This window comes from Diadema setosum, chromosome 1, assembly GCF_964275005.1.
Source record: "Diadema setosum chromosome 1, eeDiaSeto1, whole genome shotgun sequence".
In the NCBI taxonomy this organism is placed as follows: domain Eukaryota; kingdom Metazoa; phylum Echinodermata; class Echinoidea; order Diadematoida; family Diadematidae; genus Diadema; species Diadema setosum.
This window is the reverse complement of record NC_092685.1, coordinates 19,246,477-19,267,206: the sequence shown is the minus strand read 5'-3', so window position 1 is coordinate 19,267,206 and position 20,730 is coordinate 19,246,477. Positions and strand designations below refer to the sequence as shown.

Below are 20,730 nucleotides of genomic sequence, written 5' to 3'. Positions count from 1 at the left end.
ATTAGCAAGATGGATAACTCGTCGAAGGCGAACGTGCTACGAGCTCACCCTCGGAGGGGCCGTTGGATGTAAGCTTAAAACTGGTGAGAATTTCTGATTTACCAGCACATGTCAGAGAAAATGTGTGAATTTGCTATACTGACTTGATTAGTTGATGTGTTTCAAGTTTATGTTATCAATTCTGGAGCATGTCCAGAGACAAAGTATCATTGCATTGTTTACGTTGCGTCCCCGTCCTCACCTTTCGGGCGAGGTATTGTACGTTTGCGTTGGATCGGTATGGAACGAACAGTGCTGACCAAACGGTTCTTACAAGAGTGGGTTAGGTGTAGGCAGGGATCAAAGCAGGGTACACAGGTGCGTCGAGATGCTTCTGTGATGATTATGACTGTGATGTGATGTGTGCCGATGCGCGATATTGCATGCACGTCTCAGCTGACTCGCGTGATATTCGGCGTTCTCATGATTATGTTGACTATTTAGGCCCCAAACTCCAACTAGCAACATCGAGCAGTGTGTAAAATTTACATGGGAGTTTACGTGGGGTTTGTTCTGCCCAACGTGTGCATGCACTTCTACAAGAAATCTGTTAACTGTTAGTCTAATTTATAACATGATGAATGATTTTGCCCTTTCCCTGAATTTTACTTCCACTATTCCAGATTCTGTCACAGTGTTGTGACGATACCTGTTTACTTGCAGCAGGGCAGTTTCATTCATCGATATAATTAACAGCTAAAGAGCGTTGAGTGTGCCGAGTCCCACGAAAACTAACTAGATCTATAGAATCTACACAGCCCAGTCGCCGCTGTACATACGCAGCGCGACAGGGCTGTACCAATGAAGCTCCAAACACGAAGAGGGTCCAACGATCGCATGCGATCGGATTGAATTTTGATACTTTAGATCATTTTTTTGTCACTTCAAACTCATCTGACGAACAAAATGATAATGAGACTTCATATCTATGCTATGAATATTGAAATTTAGATTTAATAACTTACCTAAAATGATGGTTATATGCAGCATGTGTGAACGGTTCACGAACGGTACATCGTCTTTCACGCTAGGCCATTTCCAATATCCGGGAGGTCACATGATCTGAATGCCCTTTCAAAAGGTCGCGCTGTCGACCGTGCTGCTACACCAACACTCAAGCAGCGCTTCGCACGCACGCAAAAGATTTCCGCAGAGATCAAGGCGCCATTTTGAATTCTGCAACGATGAACCCTGACGGTGTTAGGGAATCCGCCAGAAAGTATCATTTTTTGGTTCCACGGACTTATCACGAGGGCTCTCAATGGACTTACGAACCTTCTGTAATACAAGCATGCACTTAAGGTGAGTAACGTTTGGTAACGTGTACATTGTTTATAAAGAACGTATAAATTTTCTTAAGTTTTGTAGTTGTGTTGTGGTTCCCCACTTTGTAGGTGCCCGCTCGTTGGTCAGACGCTGTATTCGCGTAGCGTATTAACAGCGTCTGGTCGGGCTACACGAAAACTGGAGTTATTCGCTAGTGTTATGGGAAGTGAGGGTACTCTCGCACCTGATTGGGCCTTGAATGAATGAAACTGCCCCTGTTGCAAACAGAAATGATTAGATCTACAACTGTACTCTAGTCTAGGTCTAGACTAGCTCGACCAGACGCTGTTAATACGCTACGCGAATACAGCGTCTGACCAACGAGCGGGCACCTACAAAGTGGGGAACCGCAACACAACTACAAAACTTATGAAAATTCATAAGTTCTTTATAAACAATGTACACGTTACCAAACGTTACTCACCTTAAGTGCATGCTTGTATTACAGAAGGTTCGTAAGTCCATTGAGAGCCCTCGTGATAAGTCCGTGGAACCAAAAAATGATACTTTCTGGCGGATTCCCTAACACCGTCAGGGTTCATTGTTGCAGAATTCAAAATGGCGCCTTGATCTCTGCGGAAATCTTTTGCGTGCGTGCGATGCGCTGCTTGAGTGTTGGTGTAGCAGCACGGTCGACAGCGTGACCTTTTGAAAGGGCATTCAGATCATGTGACCTCCCGGATATTGGAAATGGCCTGGCGTGAAAGACGATGTACCGTTCGTGAACCGTTCACACATGCTGCATATAACCATCATTTTAGGTAAGTTATTAAATCTAAATTTCAATATTCATAGCATAGATATGAAGTCTCATTATCATTTTGTTCGTCAGATGAGTTTGAAGTGACAAAAAAATGATCTAAAGTATCAAAATTCAATCCGATCGCATGCGATCGTTGGACCCTCTTCGTGTTTGGAGCTTCGTTGGTACAGCCCTGTTGCGCTACGTATGTACAGCGGCGACTGGGCTGTGTATAGTTAGGTCTAGACTAACTACGACCAGCAGCCCCATACGCATAGCGTAATGGGGCTACGCATTGTAGCATTCACGATCATGACAGATTAGTATAGCGGACAAATATCAACTTAAAATCGAAAAATTTCTTCAATTTAAAGACTTACCAGTAAATTTGAAGTATTGACAACAGGGTTCGTGCAACGTTTAGTTCTGCCAATAGTCCCTTTCTGTTCAAATTGATGACTTAATGTGACTCGATCCAGAGGAACCTGGGAGAATTACACTGAATTAACGGCCAGCGCATGCGCACACAGACATCTTATCCAGTCAATGGATTTGGGTTTGTGCGCATGTGATGTGTGCGCATGCGCTGGCAGTCAATTCAGTGGAGCTCTCTCAGGTTCCTCTGGACCGAGTCATATTAAGTCATCAATTCTTCACAAAAATAAAGTATATCTTTATGTGAAAATGATACATGTTTTACCTCATTAGATATTGAGAAACCTATCATGCACATCTTACGAAATTAGTGAAATAGATCCTTGAAAGTCACTGTTTTTTCTCAATTTTTGGATGAAAACAAAAAGTCCTTCACTTTGTGAATGCGTCCGGATAATAGAGATTTCCGGATAAAAGGAGGCCAGATAATCGAGGTCGAACTGTACAAGATTTCACACGATGTAAAAGATAGAGGCGCTCTATTCAACGAGGCGAAGCCGAGTGGAATAGTGCACCTTATCTTTCACCGAGTGCGAAATTTTGTTCCATTGCACGAGTAAAAACCATACAATATTTGTTTTATGCAACACCTCGAAAGTCAAAACAGATGTAGTCCACACAGATTCTTGAATTTAGCACAGAAATGGGCACCATTTTCCGTGAAAGATGAATGAGCAGCCGCACAGTCACAGTCATCGTGTATGTACATTGTATGTACACTGTACCTGAAGCCGATCAGTCGATGAAGTTGTTTACAAAAATGAGTGACAAAAGTACAAATGTATGTGCTTGTAAGCGCGCTTGTAATTGTTGAGTGCATGTGGCAAATGTTTGTTTATGTTGACATTGGATCAGAGCCATGCGATGGAACAAAAACTTCAAGTCAATTGTGAGTTTAACATGGGAGTCAATGGAAATGGGTGACATCAGCCAGCGCTATCCATTTTTGCTCAAACAAATTTGCATGGCTGACAGCCACAGTGTACGATGGAACTTTTAGCTAAATGTCACGTGATGGGCAATCGACCAATCGGATAGCTACATTCCCATAGGTGTTGTATGGATATATACAAATAGTGAATGGTCACGAGTGCAATGGTACAAGATTTCGCTCAAGGTGAAAGATAGAGGCACTCTATTCAATGAGGCAAAGCCGAGTTGAATAATGTAACTGATCTTTCACCAAAATCTTGTTCCATTGCACGAGTATAGACCATACACTATTTCTTGGTTTATTGTAGTTCACACCGATCCTCAAATATTTCGCAAGGTTTTTATTTTTGCAAATTTTGCTAGTCGGGTGTTATTCACGAATTTAAAAACACCCAAAACTATTAAGTCTGATCTTGACAAGAATGTGATGTGCACGCATACCTTTCTCCATTCAACGCTGTACTCCACAATTGCGAAATTAATCGCTCACGAAATTGTCAGGAAGTTGCGATTCGCAAAATATTAGACTCGCTAAATATATGGTGGACACAACACTTTTCTAAAATGCACTTGTAGTTATTGAGTGGGTGTGGCAAATATTTGTATATTGTGACATCAGAGCAATGGTACAAAAGCTTTGAGTCAATCTTGAGTTCAACATGGTAGTGAATGGAAATTGATGAGGTCAGCCATATATCCATTGTTGCTCTCACAAAATTGCATGGCTGACAGAGACAATACATGATGGTACTTATAACTCCATGTCACATGATGAACAATCAACCGATCAGATTGCTATCATTCTTTTTAGGTATTGTATAAATGGTTCATATTGCACAACATTGTGAGTACCCAAGAGTTAAATGTGCTGTATCTCCACTACTGTCACAAGCTTAAACCTGTGCTCTTTTGGACTTGGTTCATAAAATGGATCTATCATTGTAGGATGTATGATATCAGCTGTATGTATCGGAGGCCACGCTCTGTCAATGGTGGATAATATAAAATTTCTTTGTATTGTATTAAATGAATATCTTTCCTGGAGGCCTCACATCAGTGCCATTTCACTCAAGATATCAAAAAGCCTTGGTGTTCTTAGAAGATTGAAGCACATTTTACCCCAAACCGTACTTAAAATATTGTATAATAGTATTACAATGTATAATGCCACATTTGAATTATTGTAACATCATTTGGGGTCATACATACAAAAGTCAACTTTGAAAAATAGAAATACTTCAAAAAAGATAGAGTTAAAACTAATTCTTGTATTTATGCCCACACGAGTAGCCAGTTTTCTCAGCTTCGTGTATTACCTATAACTGATTCAATATTATTTAATTCTTTAGTTTTCATGTACAAGCGTCACGCTGGATTATTACCAAATATGTTCAATGATTTATTCGTATTAGATAGCTCTAGGTTCATTTGTATGATACCCGTCAGAGAAATTCACATGCGACAACCAAAGGTACGCACAGCATAAGCTCTGAACTCATTCCAAGTAAAATTCCCAAAACTATGGAATGCTCTTCCAGAAGACATAAAGCATAGTTCTACTTTATCATGATTTAAGTGATTGTCCTTTAATATGCTCCTTCTGAGGGAAAATTGACAAATCTATTGTCATCCTACTCACACTTTGTACTCACATGAATGAAAATCATTGCTTGTGAGAGCACTATAGTCTCGAGTCCATCTTTCACTTATATACTCCCACCTTTCCAATCATACTCACCTTGTTTTCTCTTCTTCTTTTTTTCATCTCTCCTGGATTTTTGCCGTTGTTTGCCATGGTATCTATGCATATGTATGCATGCTGTTTTTTCCCTTTTCCCTTTCTCACCAAACCAAATGTACAAACTTGAAATGCATATTGATTCTTTTGTTTGTTTGTTTTACATAATATTAATATTTAAGCATTACTGGGGCCCTTATCTATAAGCACTGCTTCATCTTGGGTTCCCACCATCAAGTTCAATTGTTTTCTGTTTTGTTTATGTTTACTTTGTATATAGTTATGTATTTTGTGTATCTTTTTATTTTATACTCCTAAATTGATGGTGAATAAACTGAACTGAACTGATAAAACTGTGCATTGCAATACTGTAAAACGAGGAATGTTCACATAATGCATTTTAATTCAGCAAATTTTGTGAGAGCCAAGATTTGCGAAATTAAATTGCAGGTGACAGTTCTTGTCTACACTATATGCATTGAATATTAGAGGCAACTTGTGAAATTTAATGCCACGAAAAAGGCCGTCGGCTCCAATTCGCAAAAATTTCATGCCGCGAAAATATCATGTTTTATAGTACAATGGCGCTGCTCTTCAACCAGCCATGCTGATGACGGCGTGAATCAGAGCAATCATCGGGGTTGATGCTTCAGGTGGACTCACGATTTTAAACAGCTGCACAAAGCAATCTGTAATCTGCCACTTGATAAACATGCAGTGCAGATGTACTGTTTTGCTGCAAACTTTTTGCACTTCCTTGCATTAATAATAATAGTGAAAAAAATAAAGAGAGCACAAGTGACTCATTTTATCACCTCTGATTGCCTAAATTCTTAAACCCATTTTATTAACGGTATGAACAATTCACTAATTTTTTCAGCCAAACTTAATCCCTTCCCCCAGAGTGTCAACACCAAATTGAAAGTTGTCAGCATTATCTCTAGCATTTAAACATTTTACCTGTTGTAAATACATCCTCGTGATTTGATTTTAGATGAAAAATTTGAGGATGCATTTAAAGCAATTAAAGGTAGAACTGCTGATTTAAAAAAAAAAAATAAATTGCAACCTGTGTTAACGTGGAAACCAATAAATATTCTCTAATTTCCAGCATACCAGCATTGCAAAATGACTGTTGCGTGAGCTACATGTACTTTTTTGTGTTTTGTCATTATGCATACAGTTCTTTAAACAAAAGAACTTCCAATCCTGCATCTCATCTGTTTCATCCAACCCATGGCGTAGGGCACCAGGAGTAAAGTGCTTAACTGGAACTAGCTGCTTCCCTTAATGCACTCTTTTAAATGTACATTTTTCATGGAATATTTTGATTATTCACTGCAGATGTATTAATGGGGAAGCAAATCTAAATGTGAAATGTATTCGCACTTACTGTATCTGTAATACACAGTATAGTGCTTAAACTGGCTTCTCCTATGTGTGCTGAAAGTGCATGTCACACTTTTGATGTGAAAACATACACTCTGTAGACTATCATGACTTAATAATGTACCATAGCAAAGAAAATCATTAAAAATTTTATCTAATTTGTATGCTATCCCTTCCACATGATTTACTGGAAAAAATACTTTAAAGCTGTATTTGAAACGGTACAGTCAATAGAGATATGCCATTTTTTAATCTTCTGTGCTGAAAACTTATTATAATCATACACATGTCAGGACTGAATGTGTCCAGAACTGGCTGAGTTGACAAAGAGGAAAGGAAAGTAGGGTTGATGGAATGAACAGGTTTATTGCTGTTTATTCAGTCAAAACAAAAAGCAATAAGTGAACAGGAAAACACAAAGTTAAAGGAAGAGGGCGCAAGGGCAGAGTGGAGCAGCCGATGAATGAAGGAACAAATACCATCAGTGATGTGTGCAAAGGTAACCCAAGCCTTCCATGTAAACTATATGATGCAGATGTGTTTGTGGTGTGTGTGTGTGTGTGTGGGGGGGGGGGGGGGTTGGATGGGGATAATTTCAAAAACAGCCAGAATATATTCACACACAAAAAAAAAGACAACCTCTGATTATATTAAACATACATACTAATGGGTGTGCTTGACTTCTTGCCACCCTACATGTACTTCAAACGATCCTATTTCTCTCAAAAGTTGGGTAAATTTGCCAAGAAAATTCTTGATCCAACATGTATTCGCCCATGTCACTTTGCAACATTATTTAGCCTCTGTGTGTGTGTGTGTGTGTGTGGATCCAGCTGTAGAAAAGTACTGGTAAGTAGTTGTTCCTAACAATGTTATTGTTACAAAGAGACAAAGCCCCATCAAGCTTTCTGTGGAACTCGGATCTCTACGTTGTTGTAGTTCTCATGTCTTGAAAGAATAAATACATCACCAGATGAGATCGTTTTTTTTGTTTGTTTTTTTTTATTAATTTAAGAACTGAAGAAATTATGCGGGATACGAGTTTCCACTCGATATCAGCAAGCACAAGGCCAATGATTTTGCTCGAGGCTCTCTGAAAAATTGCTGTAGATATACATGTACCTCTTCACACACCTGATTTGGAAATCATGTGTGCCTCTCCTTGTGTATCTTATATAGCCTTTTGTCAAGGCCCTCTCACTGTATGATGGCCATAACAGACAAGCCTAGCAGAGTGCGACAGAGCGAGGGTCTTTTGAGATCACACACATCATCCCCACACACAAATGTCTCGAATAAGATAAAAACAGCAACCTCATAGTAAAGTGTCAAGTACTATGGAGTATGTATACTCTTATATTGATAAGAGTGTACACTCTTTGTCCCTGTGAGGGTCACTGTGCTTTTTTGCCATTTTGCAATAGTTGTCTTACTTGAGGGTCACTTTTGTATTTCATAGTACTCTGTGAGTAAAGGTCCTAATGAAGTGTACATGTGTACAGTGTACATGTTTGTACATGTACATACAACAATTCATTTTGTATGTGTATACAGTGAATATTTTTGAAGCTAAACTCCTCTAACTGTAAGGCAGAGTTATCTTGCTTAGAACATTTAACACCCCACTCCTGATTTTTTTGTTTTATTCCAGTATACAATAACTGTAAACTGATACCTTTAGACAACTTGTATTTCATTCATGCATCAGCATTTCAGCTAAATTCTTTTACAGCGATTGTCACGGTGAATTGATTTTGCTGTCCGGCAGTGAATGTGGATTTTTCCTCCATTAGTTCACATCAATATAATGTGTTGTTCTCTTCTGTTTCAGATTTTATTGATTGTGATGGATGGAGACAAAGAGCATTCAAGCAGGTTGTGCTTAGAAGTAGACTTCACGTAATGGTGTAGAGGTACCAGTACTTATCATGACCGCGTCCAACAGTAACCTCTCGCAGTTCCCCGTCGTTCACCATCTCAAGGTGGAGCAAGGTAGCAACGCAGACGCATCCTCAGTCATGGCCAGCAGCTTCATGCACGCCACCTCTTGCCTGAACGACACGCCGTCCTCCGCCTTGGTGGAGCCGGATCCCCACTCTCTGCTCAGCTCCTCCCTGACCGTCCCACAGTCCAGTCTGACCGTCAATGACGACGATGATCCAGTGGACGGCATGGACTCCATCGACGAGGCGGGAGACCTGAACGGGAGCGACTTCTCCCAGCCGCTCGGGGATGATGTGGACACGATGGACGCCCTGTCTAGTCTAGCCTTCCAGCAGTCCAGCCTCTTCCTTGTGAACCTGCCCACTAGGACTCAAGCACCACTGGGTGCACTGGGCAATACCACTGCCACCTTCATGCCAGTGTTGGTGCTGGGAGGGGGCATGCAGAAGGGAGGAGGAGACAATAACGTTCCCCAGCTGCTCAGGCTGCGAGATCTCGCCCATGCCAACTTAATCTGTGCCACACAGGAGAGCATTGCAAGAACATACAATGCCACTCCACCCAAACCTGCAGGTAAGTGTCTTATCAAACCTAAAGAAGAAATCCACTTCAAATTTTTATCAATTTCATAAGAAAGAGGAAAAAATTCCCTGCAGAACCGTGCAAATATGATCAAAATCGGATGAAAAATAAGGAAGTTGATTGTATATGACATTCTGAAATATCAACAATTTTCGGAAAACACTTCTTGATCAGTCGTTATAAATATTAAAATCAGCAAGTTGATGATGTCATGCTCTCACAATTTTTATTTCATATGCAGAAAATGACGAAAATCTCATATTTCAGCTGTATGAATATAGAACTTGCCTTTATACCACCCAAAATAAGAAAAAACAAATGTTACCTCTGATATATTTTGGTATGGGAATATGCTTTTACCTGTATTAGCAAAAAATAAGAATTTTTCCAAATTTCACACATAACATACATGAAAAATTGTGAGGGCATGACACTATCAACTCGCCCATTTGAATATGTGACCCGCTACAACAAAAGGATCCGAAAGTCGGGGAGGACGATTTTCTGAAAATGACATGACAATATTCCCTTACTCTTCTACTTTAATTTCATATGTAGCACAACTCATAAAAGTACTCGGTTGCGGAGATATCGATGATTTTATTAGCGCATGTCAAGTGAATGAGGAAATCAGAGTTTCGAGAAAAACGTCTTGAAATTTTTCCTTCCGATGCTAACATGATCAAGGAGAGGCGAGACAGTTTTCACCGCTTGACGATAGGAGGTATGCTCCTAGCGACCTCCGCGATGTTCATTCAAGCTTAGCCCCAGCGGTCTACGCACGACCAATCAGTAATCAGGATGCCACGCACTGACCAATAAGATCACTCCCTCGTTGCTAGGGGCGGAGTCTAGTTGCGGCGCTAAATCCAAATCTTCGGACACGTTTCTGTCACGTTGAAAGTCGGAAAATTATGGCCCAGAAAAACGCTAATTTCTTGAATTTCGTGTGGTCATTTAGCTTCGAAATTTCGGCAAATGATAGACAAAACATTAGACTACAAAATTATGCCAAAAACAGAAATCCGATTGTTTTGACCAATTTTGATGATGTGACTTCAAACACAATTTTCTCGGCTCAGCCGTCAGCGACTTTAGGATCCTTTTGTTGTAGCAGGTCACATATTCATAAGGACAAGTGAAGAAATGTTTTCCGAACAAGTGTGAAATTTCAAAATGTCATATCTTCCTTATTTCTTTTCTGATTTTTGTCATTTTTGCAATGTTCTGTTGGAATTTATTTCTCTTTCTTTTGGAGTTTATTTTTTGGGTGGATATCCTCTTTAATGGAGGACATGTGGTAATTGTCTGGTGAGTTTTGTTGCTGTTGAGTTCTTTTTTATTCTGGTTTTATGATTTGGCTTGATATTCAACTATCTTAATGTAATGAAAGTGATATATTAATTCTTAATGTGCCATGGTGGAAACCCCCTGTGTGCCACGTTATTCTGCGACACGAAGGTAGTCATGCTTTGAGAAAGAATCATGTTTTTTCCATCTATATAACTTCTACAAATTTCTGTTAAGCTGGACATAATAGTGAGCAAGGTTGAAGAGGAATGCCAAGCTTTGCTTTGGTATAAATTGTATGACAAATCTATTTCTTTTAATTTTCTTAATGACCAGTTGCTACACTACTGTAAAGACATGACTTTTCCACATGAAACCGTGAGAGAAACTTAGAATTTACATGCAAATTTAGTTGGAAACACCGCTTGATAGTCAATCACCACATACGTGTAGAATGCAAGCTGTATGTGAAAGGAACAAAAGCGGGAGAAAAGTTTTGATTGTACCGCGGGATCAGGCGATTTAACGATCGGTTTAAGCGGATTAGTGCGTTTGAGCAGAATATGCGAAGTTGGCACGCCGTCAACTGAGTAGGACGTGCGAACGTGGCACATAAAGAGTTTAATGTTTGGATACATCTGCTGAACAGATTCCATTGTGAATATTGTAATGATGGTAAAAAAGTAACTATAGTTATTTTTCATCATCATCATCATCATAGTCTGTGATGCCATTTAAAACTTTGTTTTAGAACAAAACAGAAATACATCAATATTTATCATTTAGTTTGAAAAATTACAATAAATATATTTCTAAAAAAGTAAAAAATAAAGATATTCTGCTCTTGACATTCAGCTTGACTAAATCCATAAAAAAAAAAAAACAAACGGAAAAGCATTGCCAGAGTGATCAGAGAGACAGTCTACTTAAATTACAGCATGGAACAAATTTTTCCTACATGTTTAAAAAACAGAAATTGGTACTAGGCATTTTTCAGTTTAATAAAGCTTTGTCAGCTGAAAACCTTTCAAGGATTCTCACAGGATTCATTCCAGTGGGGAAATGAGGATTGATTAAGATTTGTAGCAGCGTAGTTCATTTAAAAAAAAAAAAAGAAGAAGAAGAAAGAAAGATCTGTTTGGAAATACAGTGTGTGACATAGTACATAGATATGATACTGAAAAGTGTTGGTCATCGTATATGAAAATAAAGATATAATTTCTCTCAATTTGTTTTGAATTGAATTTTCAATGTATGACCCAATCTGTGTTGTGCAGTAAATTGTAACCAAGCAACACAGGATTTATTTGATTTACTTATGAATTTAGCATGATTGCTCTCAATTTTTCTTTCATTCACATACAAGGTATTGATTCATTTTTTATCATTTGTTCAAAATGCTGTCAAAAATGGCGTCAATAGACATTTTAGTGTTACTGTACACAGTGGGTGGAGGGTAGAAGCCAGGACAGGAAAAGGTCCCCAATATAAACTGAATTCATGTATTTGAAGAAGTTTAGGACCATGATTATTATGGTATGTCCCTGTTCCAAAAGTCAGCCATTCGAGTGTGAAAAATCAGTCTTTCTGAGCTATGTTTGAGTTTACATTTTTGTAAATATGTGGGTAAATAACCCAATTTGGAGTTTCTAGTCAGCTCATGTGCTGATGAATCTTACAAATGATCTTACTTTTTTCTCAATAGGTTTTAAGGCACTTATTTTAAAGACCAATGCATAAGACCAATGCATAAGCTTGCATGACATAACAGTTTATTGAATTCATCAGTCATGATCAAATAAAGGATGAACTTGCATAGACCAGGCGACCAGAATAGTCCATTGATAACAGTTTTGGGAAATCCTCTATTTTATTACTTTGCATTGAATGCATCAACAGTCTTTTCTGTTGATATTGCCAAATGGCAAGCAGCATTTGTATGGATAACTTGAATCATCATTACATCACAGATGCTTATCTCAGTGAATTTAAAAACCGACATGTCCGGGTGGTTCAAATTACAAATGTACCTTTTTCAGCTCATGCGCAAAGTGGAACACCAAACTGGCTTATTGAAATACAGCAATATACGTGTGATATTTCATTCTACAGTCATGTTGCATTGCTCTGTTTGGAAGTCACACAATGCTTAGTCACTTGTTTTTGACAGAAAATACTGCACAAGTTGAAACTATGGTACAAATATTTTGCAGGCAAAGTCAATTTCAGTGAATTTCTTTTCTCTGTAATAATTTTGCAGACAAGTAGTTCTATATTTATACATGTTGTTGTATGCCAATTTAGGAGAGTGCGATATTCATGAAAATGTCCACACCAGGAAATACTTGTTTCTAACAGTAAGAGCCCAGAATCGGAGGTATATCATCAAACAGAACTGGCAGTTGTTATCTTTCGCAGACAAGGCTCCAATGTGAAATGAAGCCCTACAAGGGGACCGTGCATCTAACATCGCTGATTGTTCTGAAAAGTTATAGAAATGGAAGGCAAAAATACGCAGGATAAATGTGGGTATGGACAGTGATTGGTGTATGCTGTCATATAACTGAATACTTAAATGCCGAGGTGGACATGTATTATGATGGTGAAGTATGCGTTCTGCTTGCTTCTTCGCTTTATGGCTTCCTGGTTTTTTCCACCATGTGCAACATACAAGTTTGACAGAGGCACATGCAAGAGATGTGAAGTGTGATGATTGTAAGAATATTTGCCAAAGAGTGTCATGATTGCTTCAAATTTCATTGCAAAATCCAGAAAAGCGGGAATTCAAGTGCGAGGAGTGTGGGAGGAACTTCAAGTCGGCGAGCCACTACCGCTACCACATGGAAACCCACAAGGGCAACAAGATGCTCAAGTGTCCTGTGAATGGCTGCAACAGGAGCTTCTCGTGGCCCGCCAATCTCAAGTACCACATCAGGACACATGCGTGAGTTGCTGCATTCTCTTAGCTTGACGTGATGATTGCTGCAAACAAGGATTAGATGTGTAGTTGTTGTAGAGCCAAAGTTACTGGTTTGCAAATCTGCTTTGAAAAGTTTGCAGCACTCGTGTCAACATGGTTTGAATGGCCATTGATTATCATTCAGAGACTATATTGGACAGACTCTACCTACCTTTCATTGCCTTTGATCAAAATGTTTTGATAGACCTCAACTCTTTATGATATGTTCGGATGTTCAAGAGATTGCAGCCTCAGGTTGTAAAGTTGTAGGTCCCCAGTTTGCACAAGGAACAGCCTCTTGTAAGTGTAATGTTGTAGGGACATCAACAGTTATAAAATTAGAGAGACAGCTTCAAGTATGGTGACTAATACAAAAATTGAATAACACTAAATTCCACTTTGATTAACTTAGGACTACATTATTACAATGTACTTGGCATGTGCTATGGAGGAGATTGAATTCCCATTTATTTCATCACCCTTTTCTGGGGAGGGGAAAGGAGAGGGGTGCTTGGTGGATGAGGGAACTACGGTACTTTTCAAATAAAAAAGATCAGATCACATCGTACTACAAGCTGTTGTCTCTATTAGATCACATCATACTACAAGCTGTTGTCTCTATTATAGGAGCCTCTTTGGCAACGTATTACTAAGGGAGTCATTTCCATGCAGAATGCATGAATGAAATTAGCTGCTATTTTCAAGCTGATAGACATATCCACGGGTTTTTCATCCTTGCTCTGATTTTCTCTTCATTGGCTGCTAATGTGTGCACAAGATCGTGCCTAGGGTTTGTGCTGCATTTTGATCCATCATTTATTGTTGAGAAAATATCAGCAATGTTTGCATGGCTAGATTGGAATTAATGTCCACATATTGTTGCCTGGCAGTAAGTGTACCTCAGGCTCCATTACCCATAGCATGAGATGTGGTTGTAGTCATAGTCCTTACCGAGGTGTGGCAATCAAACATGTACTCAATGCCATCATGTTGAGTAATACCTTTATTCGCTGTACCGTAGAACATGTGTTGATGGTGATGATGATGGTTAATGAAAGAATGATAATCATGATGATAATAATAATACCAATAATACTAACATTAATGATAATGAAAATTATAAATTAACAATAATTATTGTAATATTGAATGTTGTCTTTATGATCATTGTAATTATCATCATAGTCCTCATCATCATCATCATCACTATAATCATCATCAGTTCTACTACTAAGACTGCTGCTACTGTTCTCTGTACATCAATATTGTTTATCTGGCAAATACCGTCTAATGACCAATAGTATGCTGCTGTAGGGTGTAGAGCAATGAATGCTCCCTGACATTGGTGTATTGTTGATCAGTCCCACAACTGGTGTAAGACTTTGATTCTAATTGGGATTTGTTGCTCAATGTGCAGTTGGGTATTGGACTATGAAATGTTAATTCTTTGGCAAGTCAACATCAAATGTCTCACAAGTATTTGTAAAACTTTGGTATTGATCCTTGTTGGGAGAGGAACCAAGTGAGTCATGACAGAATATTAGAATACTTCCATGTTTTTACATGGTAGTCGATTTAAGCAAGCTGTGTTACAGTTAAAGTCAATGAAAATGGGTAATTTCATATCTTGGGAAAGTAGTGTAGATTTATGGTTGAATTGTGGATCTGGTTATATCATAGGAATAAGGTTGTATACTAATACCTGGTATAGTAACGTCAGTTAAAGTTCGAAATCAGTAAATGAGCAGGTATGACAATGTGAAGGGCTTTTCAATGAACCTGTGTTATACAAGTAGTCTTCTTTGGTAACAGTAAGATCTTCTTTGTTCTTTTGAAAGCAGGAATGACCGTCCATATTCCTGTGGCATCCAGGGCTGTGGGAAGACTTTCTTCACTGTCCAGGCCCTCAAAGTTCACATGCGAATCCACACAGGCACGAAGCCCTTCAAGTGCACGCATGACGGCTGCGACAAGAGCTTCACCACGGCTGGAAACCTCAAGAATCACATACGTACACACACAGGTAAGGTGCTGCCACACATGGGGGAACAGCATATCAAGTTTAATACCACTTTACCAGTGTTGAGTATAATGATTGAGAGCAAGTCATGTACCCGCAACACGTGTTTGTGTATGCACAAAAATTCCTTGAATTCTTGTGCACAGTGTGCCAAGTTACAGTGTTTTTGATCTTAAATATATGGCAATATTGTATGGACTCTGCATGCTTGGGTTGACAAAAAAAAAAAAAAAAAAAAAACAACTCACAAATAATGTACTGTGGTACTTAGGAACATTTCTTGTTTTGTTTTCATCATTTGCTCAAGATTTAAAACACATTTCCTATACTGAGTGTACTCATGTTTAAGTACCTGCTCATCCTATGAGCATTACTTGGTCTTGAGAAAAAAAAAAATAGATTAGTAGGATCGTTTCTCTGATTAAAACTTCATAGATGGCTTCAGTAAGTGTAGTCTCTTCAGTCACTCACAGAAGAATTCAATATGACTGGTTTCACATCTCATTTGGGGAAAAAAATGAATAAAACACCAAAAAAGTATGTGGAGTTGGTTCTTTAGACAACCACTTAACTTATATCTCATGGTCGGTGCTGTGTGCCAATCATGAGATCTGCAAAGTTTGTTATTTACATCAGAAATTGTCTGTTTTTGTTTGTTTATTTGTTTGTTTTTTGTTTTTTTTAAATGACAGATGGAAACGAGGAAGGTAACCAGGGCTCGATTTCATAAAAGATGTTGGGATAGCAACTCTTGCTGGAACGGCAACTTCCCATAGCAACAGCCAATCAGGAAGCTGGATTCTTGTCATTACCTTGTCATTACCATGACAATTGCCTTTCCAGCAAGAGTTGCTATCATTTTAACTTTTTGTGAAATGGGGCCCAGAAGTCACTGCCAAATTGTTATCTGAAAAATCAGAAAAGATATGGGATATTTTCACATGCTACTCTGACCCTTGAATGCTACCTTCAGACAGAATGTTGATGATATTCAGTTATTTTTCAAAATATGAATCAAGGCAGATCATGTAATAATCAGTGACTAATATCTTTCATAGACGATGAATGCTGAGATCTGTGCTGAGATACACTTTTTGTCACATAAGCTTTGAAATGAAGATGTATTCTCTGTCATTGTGAAGAAAGAAAATATAGCATTGAAAATAAAAGAAAATGGTGACAGTAAAAGATTTATCCCTTTGTGTGATATTGTGTTTGTGGTAGGTGAGAGGCCATTTGCTTGTGACTTTGAGGGCTGCACCCAGAGCTTTGCAGAGATGTCCAGTCTGAAGAAACACAAGCTGACCCACACAGGTAGGACTAATGCTGTGTTTACACCATGTTCCCAGCAGCCACAGCAGCCCCATTTGCCCGAAACGTAATGTGCTGTGGGTAGATGAGACATTCTCCTGTTTTCCCCTCTTCTTGTTCTAGTCTTGTTCATTCCAGTCCATGCCGTGGTGAACATATACATGGCTATCAGACGCTGTTTTCATGACATCTGGTCAGGCTAGACTATCAATATTTTCCATCGCATCCCCCTACGTACTGCCTCCAAGTTTTGTTACGGCCTATTGCATGTCGTTGAGATTTGTTGCATTCACCCTATTTTATTATGGCATACAACGTTTCTCATTAGCACCGGGACTGCCATGGCAAATTTTTTGACAGTCTAAAAATCTGACACAACATCCACGGCAAGCATGGCCTGTCACGTTTGCCTATCCCAACTCGCTGCATTGTCTCACGTACATCCCGTTGTGTCCACGGTTGCCAGAAAGGTGACTGCTGTCGCCATTGGGAACATGGTGTAAATGCACCATAAATACAGATGGTCAGCTGTATTAGTCATTTAGATAAGACCTCAGTTCAAGTCAGTTTATTGGGGAAAAAAGTAGCAGAAATCTTTTTTTTTTTTTCAGGATCACATCATATCTCTGGTCGTAGGTGATTGCTAACATGTTGTGTTGACGGAAAATTTTTAGGTTCTAATGATATGATTGCTTGAAAGTCAACATGTGACTGGGCATTTGCTTGTCAAGCAGAAGTTACAGATGATGATAGATAGTAAGCTAGTAACTGAAATATGTGATGAATTTTGAACTGTCACATGTTTGTAACATGGAATGTGACAAAAAGTATAAAAGTATGCCATCTTCTCGCCAGGATCCATGTTACCACGAAATGGACGACTAGTTGCACTTTACGCTCCGATACAATTTTTGATGTGTGGCTCACAAGTTTCAGACTGTCTCAACAGTTCAGTCCCACAAAAATGTCCATTCTTGTATGTTCATGAGAGGTTAAAAGTGCAGTTGTATTAATTAGGGTTATTTTCAGACCTGTTTTGTTCGTGGAAAAAAAAAATAGTTGTCGTTATCAATAAGAACTCTTCCAGGAGCACTGAGAAATTAATTGTGATGTGCTGAAAGCTTGTATTAAAGTTGTTTGAATTTAGTATCTTTGCAGTATACAACAAACCAGAACTCAAGTTGATAAACAAGCTCTAATGGACAGCAGCCAGCATCAAAAGCCAATAGAGTGCCGTTATCATATATCAGCTATTGCAATCAGTGTACAGGAAATGCATTTCCTTTTTCACTTTAGGGATGGCTCAAAATGATGTGTATGTGGTCTGCAGCTGAGCTAATTTCCTGAGGAAGCAAAACTGTGACACTGTCATACTGTGGTCATTTCTGTGGCATTCACGACAGTTTGGGCTTGATGCATTTCTTGCCAGGGCATTTTAGTCCGAGAGCATTAGGTCAAAATAGGCCGAAACCTGGACATTTTTGGTAACAAGCTGATTTTTTTTCAGGATAGGTCCAGATATATGTCTAGAATAACATACTAAAAGTCCTCATAAATCCTCCTTGAGCATTTTCCGCAATCCAAGATGGCGTCCAAAATGGCCATTTCCAGAATCCTTATAACTTTTCAGCCAGGTAACCCAAATACAAAATTTGAATGTCTATATGTTTTTAAAGATGAAGAATTCAATAGAATACATATTAAGAGATGTTGAAGCACATAAGTTCCATAATCCAAGATGGCGTCCAAAATGGCCACAATTTCCTGAAACTTGATAACTTTTCAACCAGGTAACCCAAATACAAAAGTCAAATGTTTGAATATATGTTTTTAAGGATGACGAACTCAACAAAATACATATTAAGAGATGTTGACGCACACATAGGCCCTACCGTAATCCAAGATGGTGACTAAAATGGCCGCCATTTCCTGAAATTTTTATAACCTTTCAACCAGGCAACCCATCCAGAGTTTAAGTGTCTATGTTTTCAAGGATGACGAACTCAATAAAATACATATTAAGAGATGTTTACGAACTCAAGTACCGATTAAACCGCTCGAGCTCTTCCTAAAATGCAAAATGACTTGCAAAATAGCTGGCAGTAACAATTTGAGCTCACAATTATGTAAATAAATGTCAGTATGATTTATAAGAAACTTTTTTTATTTAAAAACAGTTCTTTTGTGTAAAGTATACAAATTGAATTTATTCAAAATAAAGGAGTGTGTCCTTTTTACGAGAGAAACATTTCATCATCAGATTTGTTGCTAAACAGAGAGCCTACGAGAAGGTAATATTTTTTTACCACATGGTTTATTTTCGTCACCTCAAGCAAATTTGATGAAAATTTAGTGCTAGCCTTTTTTATTACCAACGCACTTGATATCTACCATGAGGTGAGTTCCATTCAAAGTTCTGTCAGATATCACTTAGGAAGTAAAAACAATTCTTTTTGGTATCTTTTCTACATACATGTACAAAATTAGTGTGCTACAAAATAATGTGTAATTTATCACGTCATGACAGTGAGTTTCTTTTGTGCAGTGTGTTGCTCAACCTAAAATCATAGTATCTAAATTATGTTATTCATTTCATGTAGATTAGGCAAAATTATATAATAGATAGAAATCAGAGAATATGACACTATTAGTTATTGGTACATGAAGGAGGGATACTTTTCTCCTACACAAGGGATTTTTTTTCCGACTTGAAAGTGAACATATAGTGCAAACGTTTGGTAAGATATTGAATTATTATTTCCATCAAAGAGTAGGAAAAATATAAAGTCGAATTCAGGGGAACGGGCAATGAGATGGTGTGGAAGGGGGATTTCCCCCCCCCCCCCCCCCCCCAACATGAGGGAGATTTTGCATTTTTAGACTTGATATTCAGACCACATCTGATGCACGTTGGTGAAATATTAGATTTTGTTTCCATCAAAAAAGGAACAAAAAGATATTTAATCGTGGAAGTGTGCGGTCTTAGGGTTGCTCGCTCCCACACGAGGAAAAATTTCGTATTTTCAGACTTGAAATTCACAGATCTGTTGCACTCACTTCGTGAAATATCTGATATTTGTTTTCTATTTAAAAACGTTAGGTAAAATATATATTCAGGAAAGTGTTAGTGAGGGGAGAGTGTAGGAGGAGAATACTCCTTTCCATACCATGGAGATTTTGGCATTTTCCAATTGGAAATTCAGAGACTTAGTGCACTCTTTTTGTGAAATATTTGATATTTGTTTTTGTGATAAAAGTAAGAAAATAAATATTTATGGAAATAAATGGAGATCTTTTTTTCAGGTTACGGGTTTTATGGTGCACACTGTTGATGAAATACTAGATTTTTGTTTCTATTAAAAGTGTAAGTAGAATAAAAACTAGTATATTCAAGGCAGTGAGCTGGTGGAGGATGTGGGGGGGGGGGGGGGGACCCCTTTCGACTGGAGGGAGTTTTGCATTTTTATGATCGTCATTAAACGGCCTATATAGTGCATCCTTGGTGTTATATTGAGAAAATTGTCCATCAAAGAGTAGCTAATTTGTAGTCTCAGCATCCCCAACCCCTCCAACACGAGGGAGTTTTACTCTTGAATTGAAATGAAAATAATCATTTCATTTACACATTGATGGAATGTTTGGGAATTTATTTAATTCATATCGGGGAAGTGAGCGGTGGAAAGGTTAGGAAGGGCAAATCACCCTCCAATATGAAGGAATTAACTTCTGCATTTTGTAAGTGAAAGATCTAGTGCACATTTTTTAATGACGTATTCGGAAATTTGTCAATCTCAAAAGTGTACAAAGTCTATGGAAAGGTGCCGAGCGAGGGAAGTTTAGCATTTTTATGATTGCAATTCAATGACAAAGTGCATATACTTCAGGTTGAATATTTGGAAAATAATGATTGTACAGGCCACCCACCCCCTTCCCAAAAAAAAGAGGAGGGGGGGGGGGGGATGCATCCAACCCAACCTATACCCATGTTGTGCACATTTAAGGGAAAGATTTCGCTGGACCTT

General features: G+C 38.5%; 1 protein-coding gene across 1 annotated transcript in view; it reads left to right on the top strand.

Annotated features, from left to right (window-relative positions):
• The first annotated feature begins 17 nt into the window (after positions 1–17).
• The window catches only part of LOC140227913 (uncharacterized), a 34,553-nt gene continuing 13,840 nt past the window's right edge, over positions 18–20,730 (top strand). The window contains exons 1-5 of the mRNA XM_072308297.1: positions 18–83; positions 8,434–9,119; positions 13,191–13,362; positions 15,219–15,400; positions 16,622–16,711. Coding sequence (XP_072164398.1) covers positions 8,531–9,119; positions 13,191–13,362; positions 15,219–15,400; positions 16,622–16,711 — 1,033 coding nt within the window. The 5' untranslated portion in view covers positions 18–83; positions 8,434–8,530. The remainder of the gene's footprint in view (positions 84–8,433; positions 9,120–13,190; positions 13,363–15,218; positions 15,401–16,621; positions 16,712–20,730) is intronic.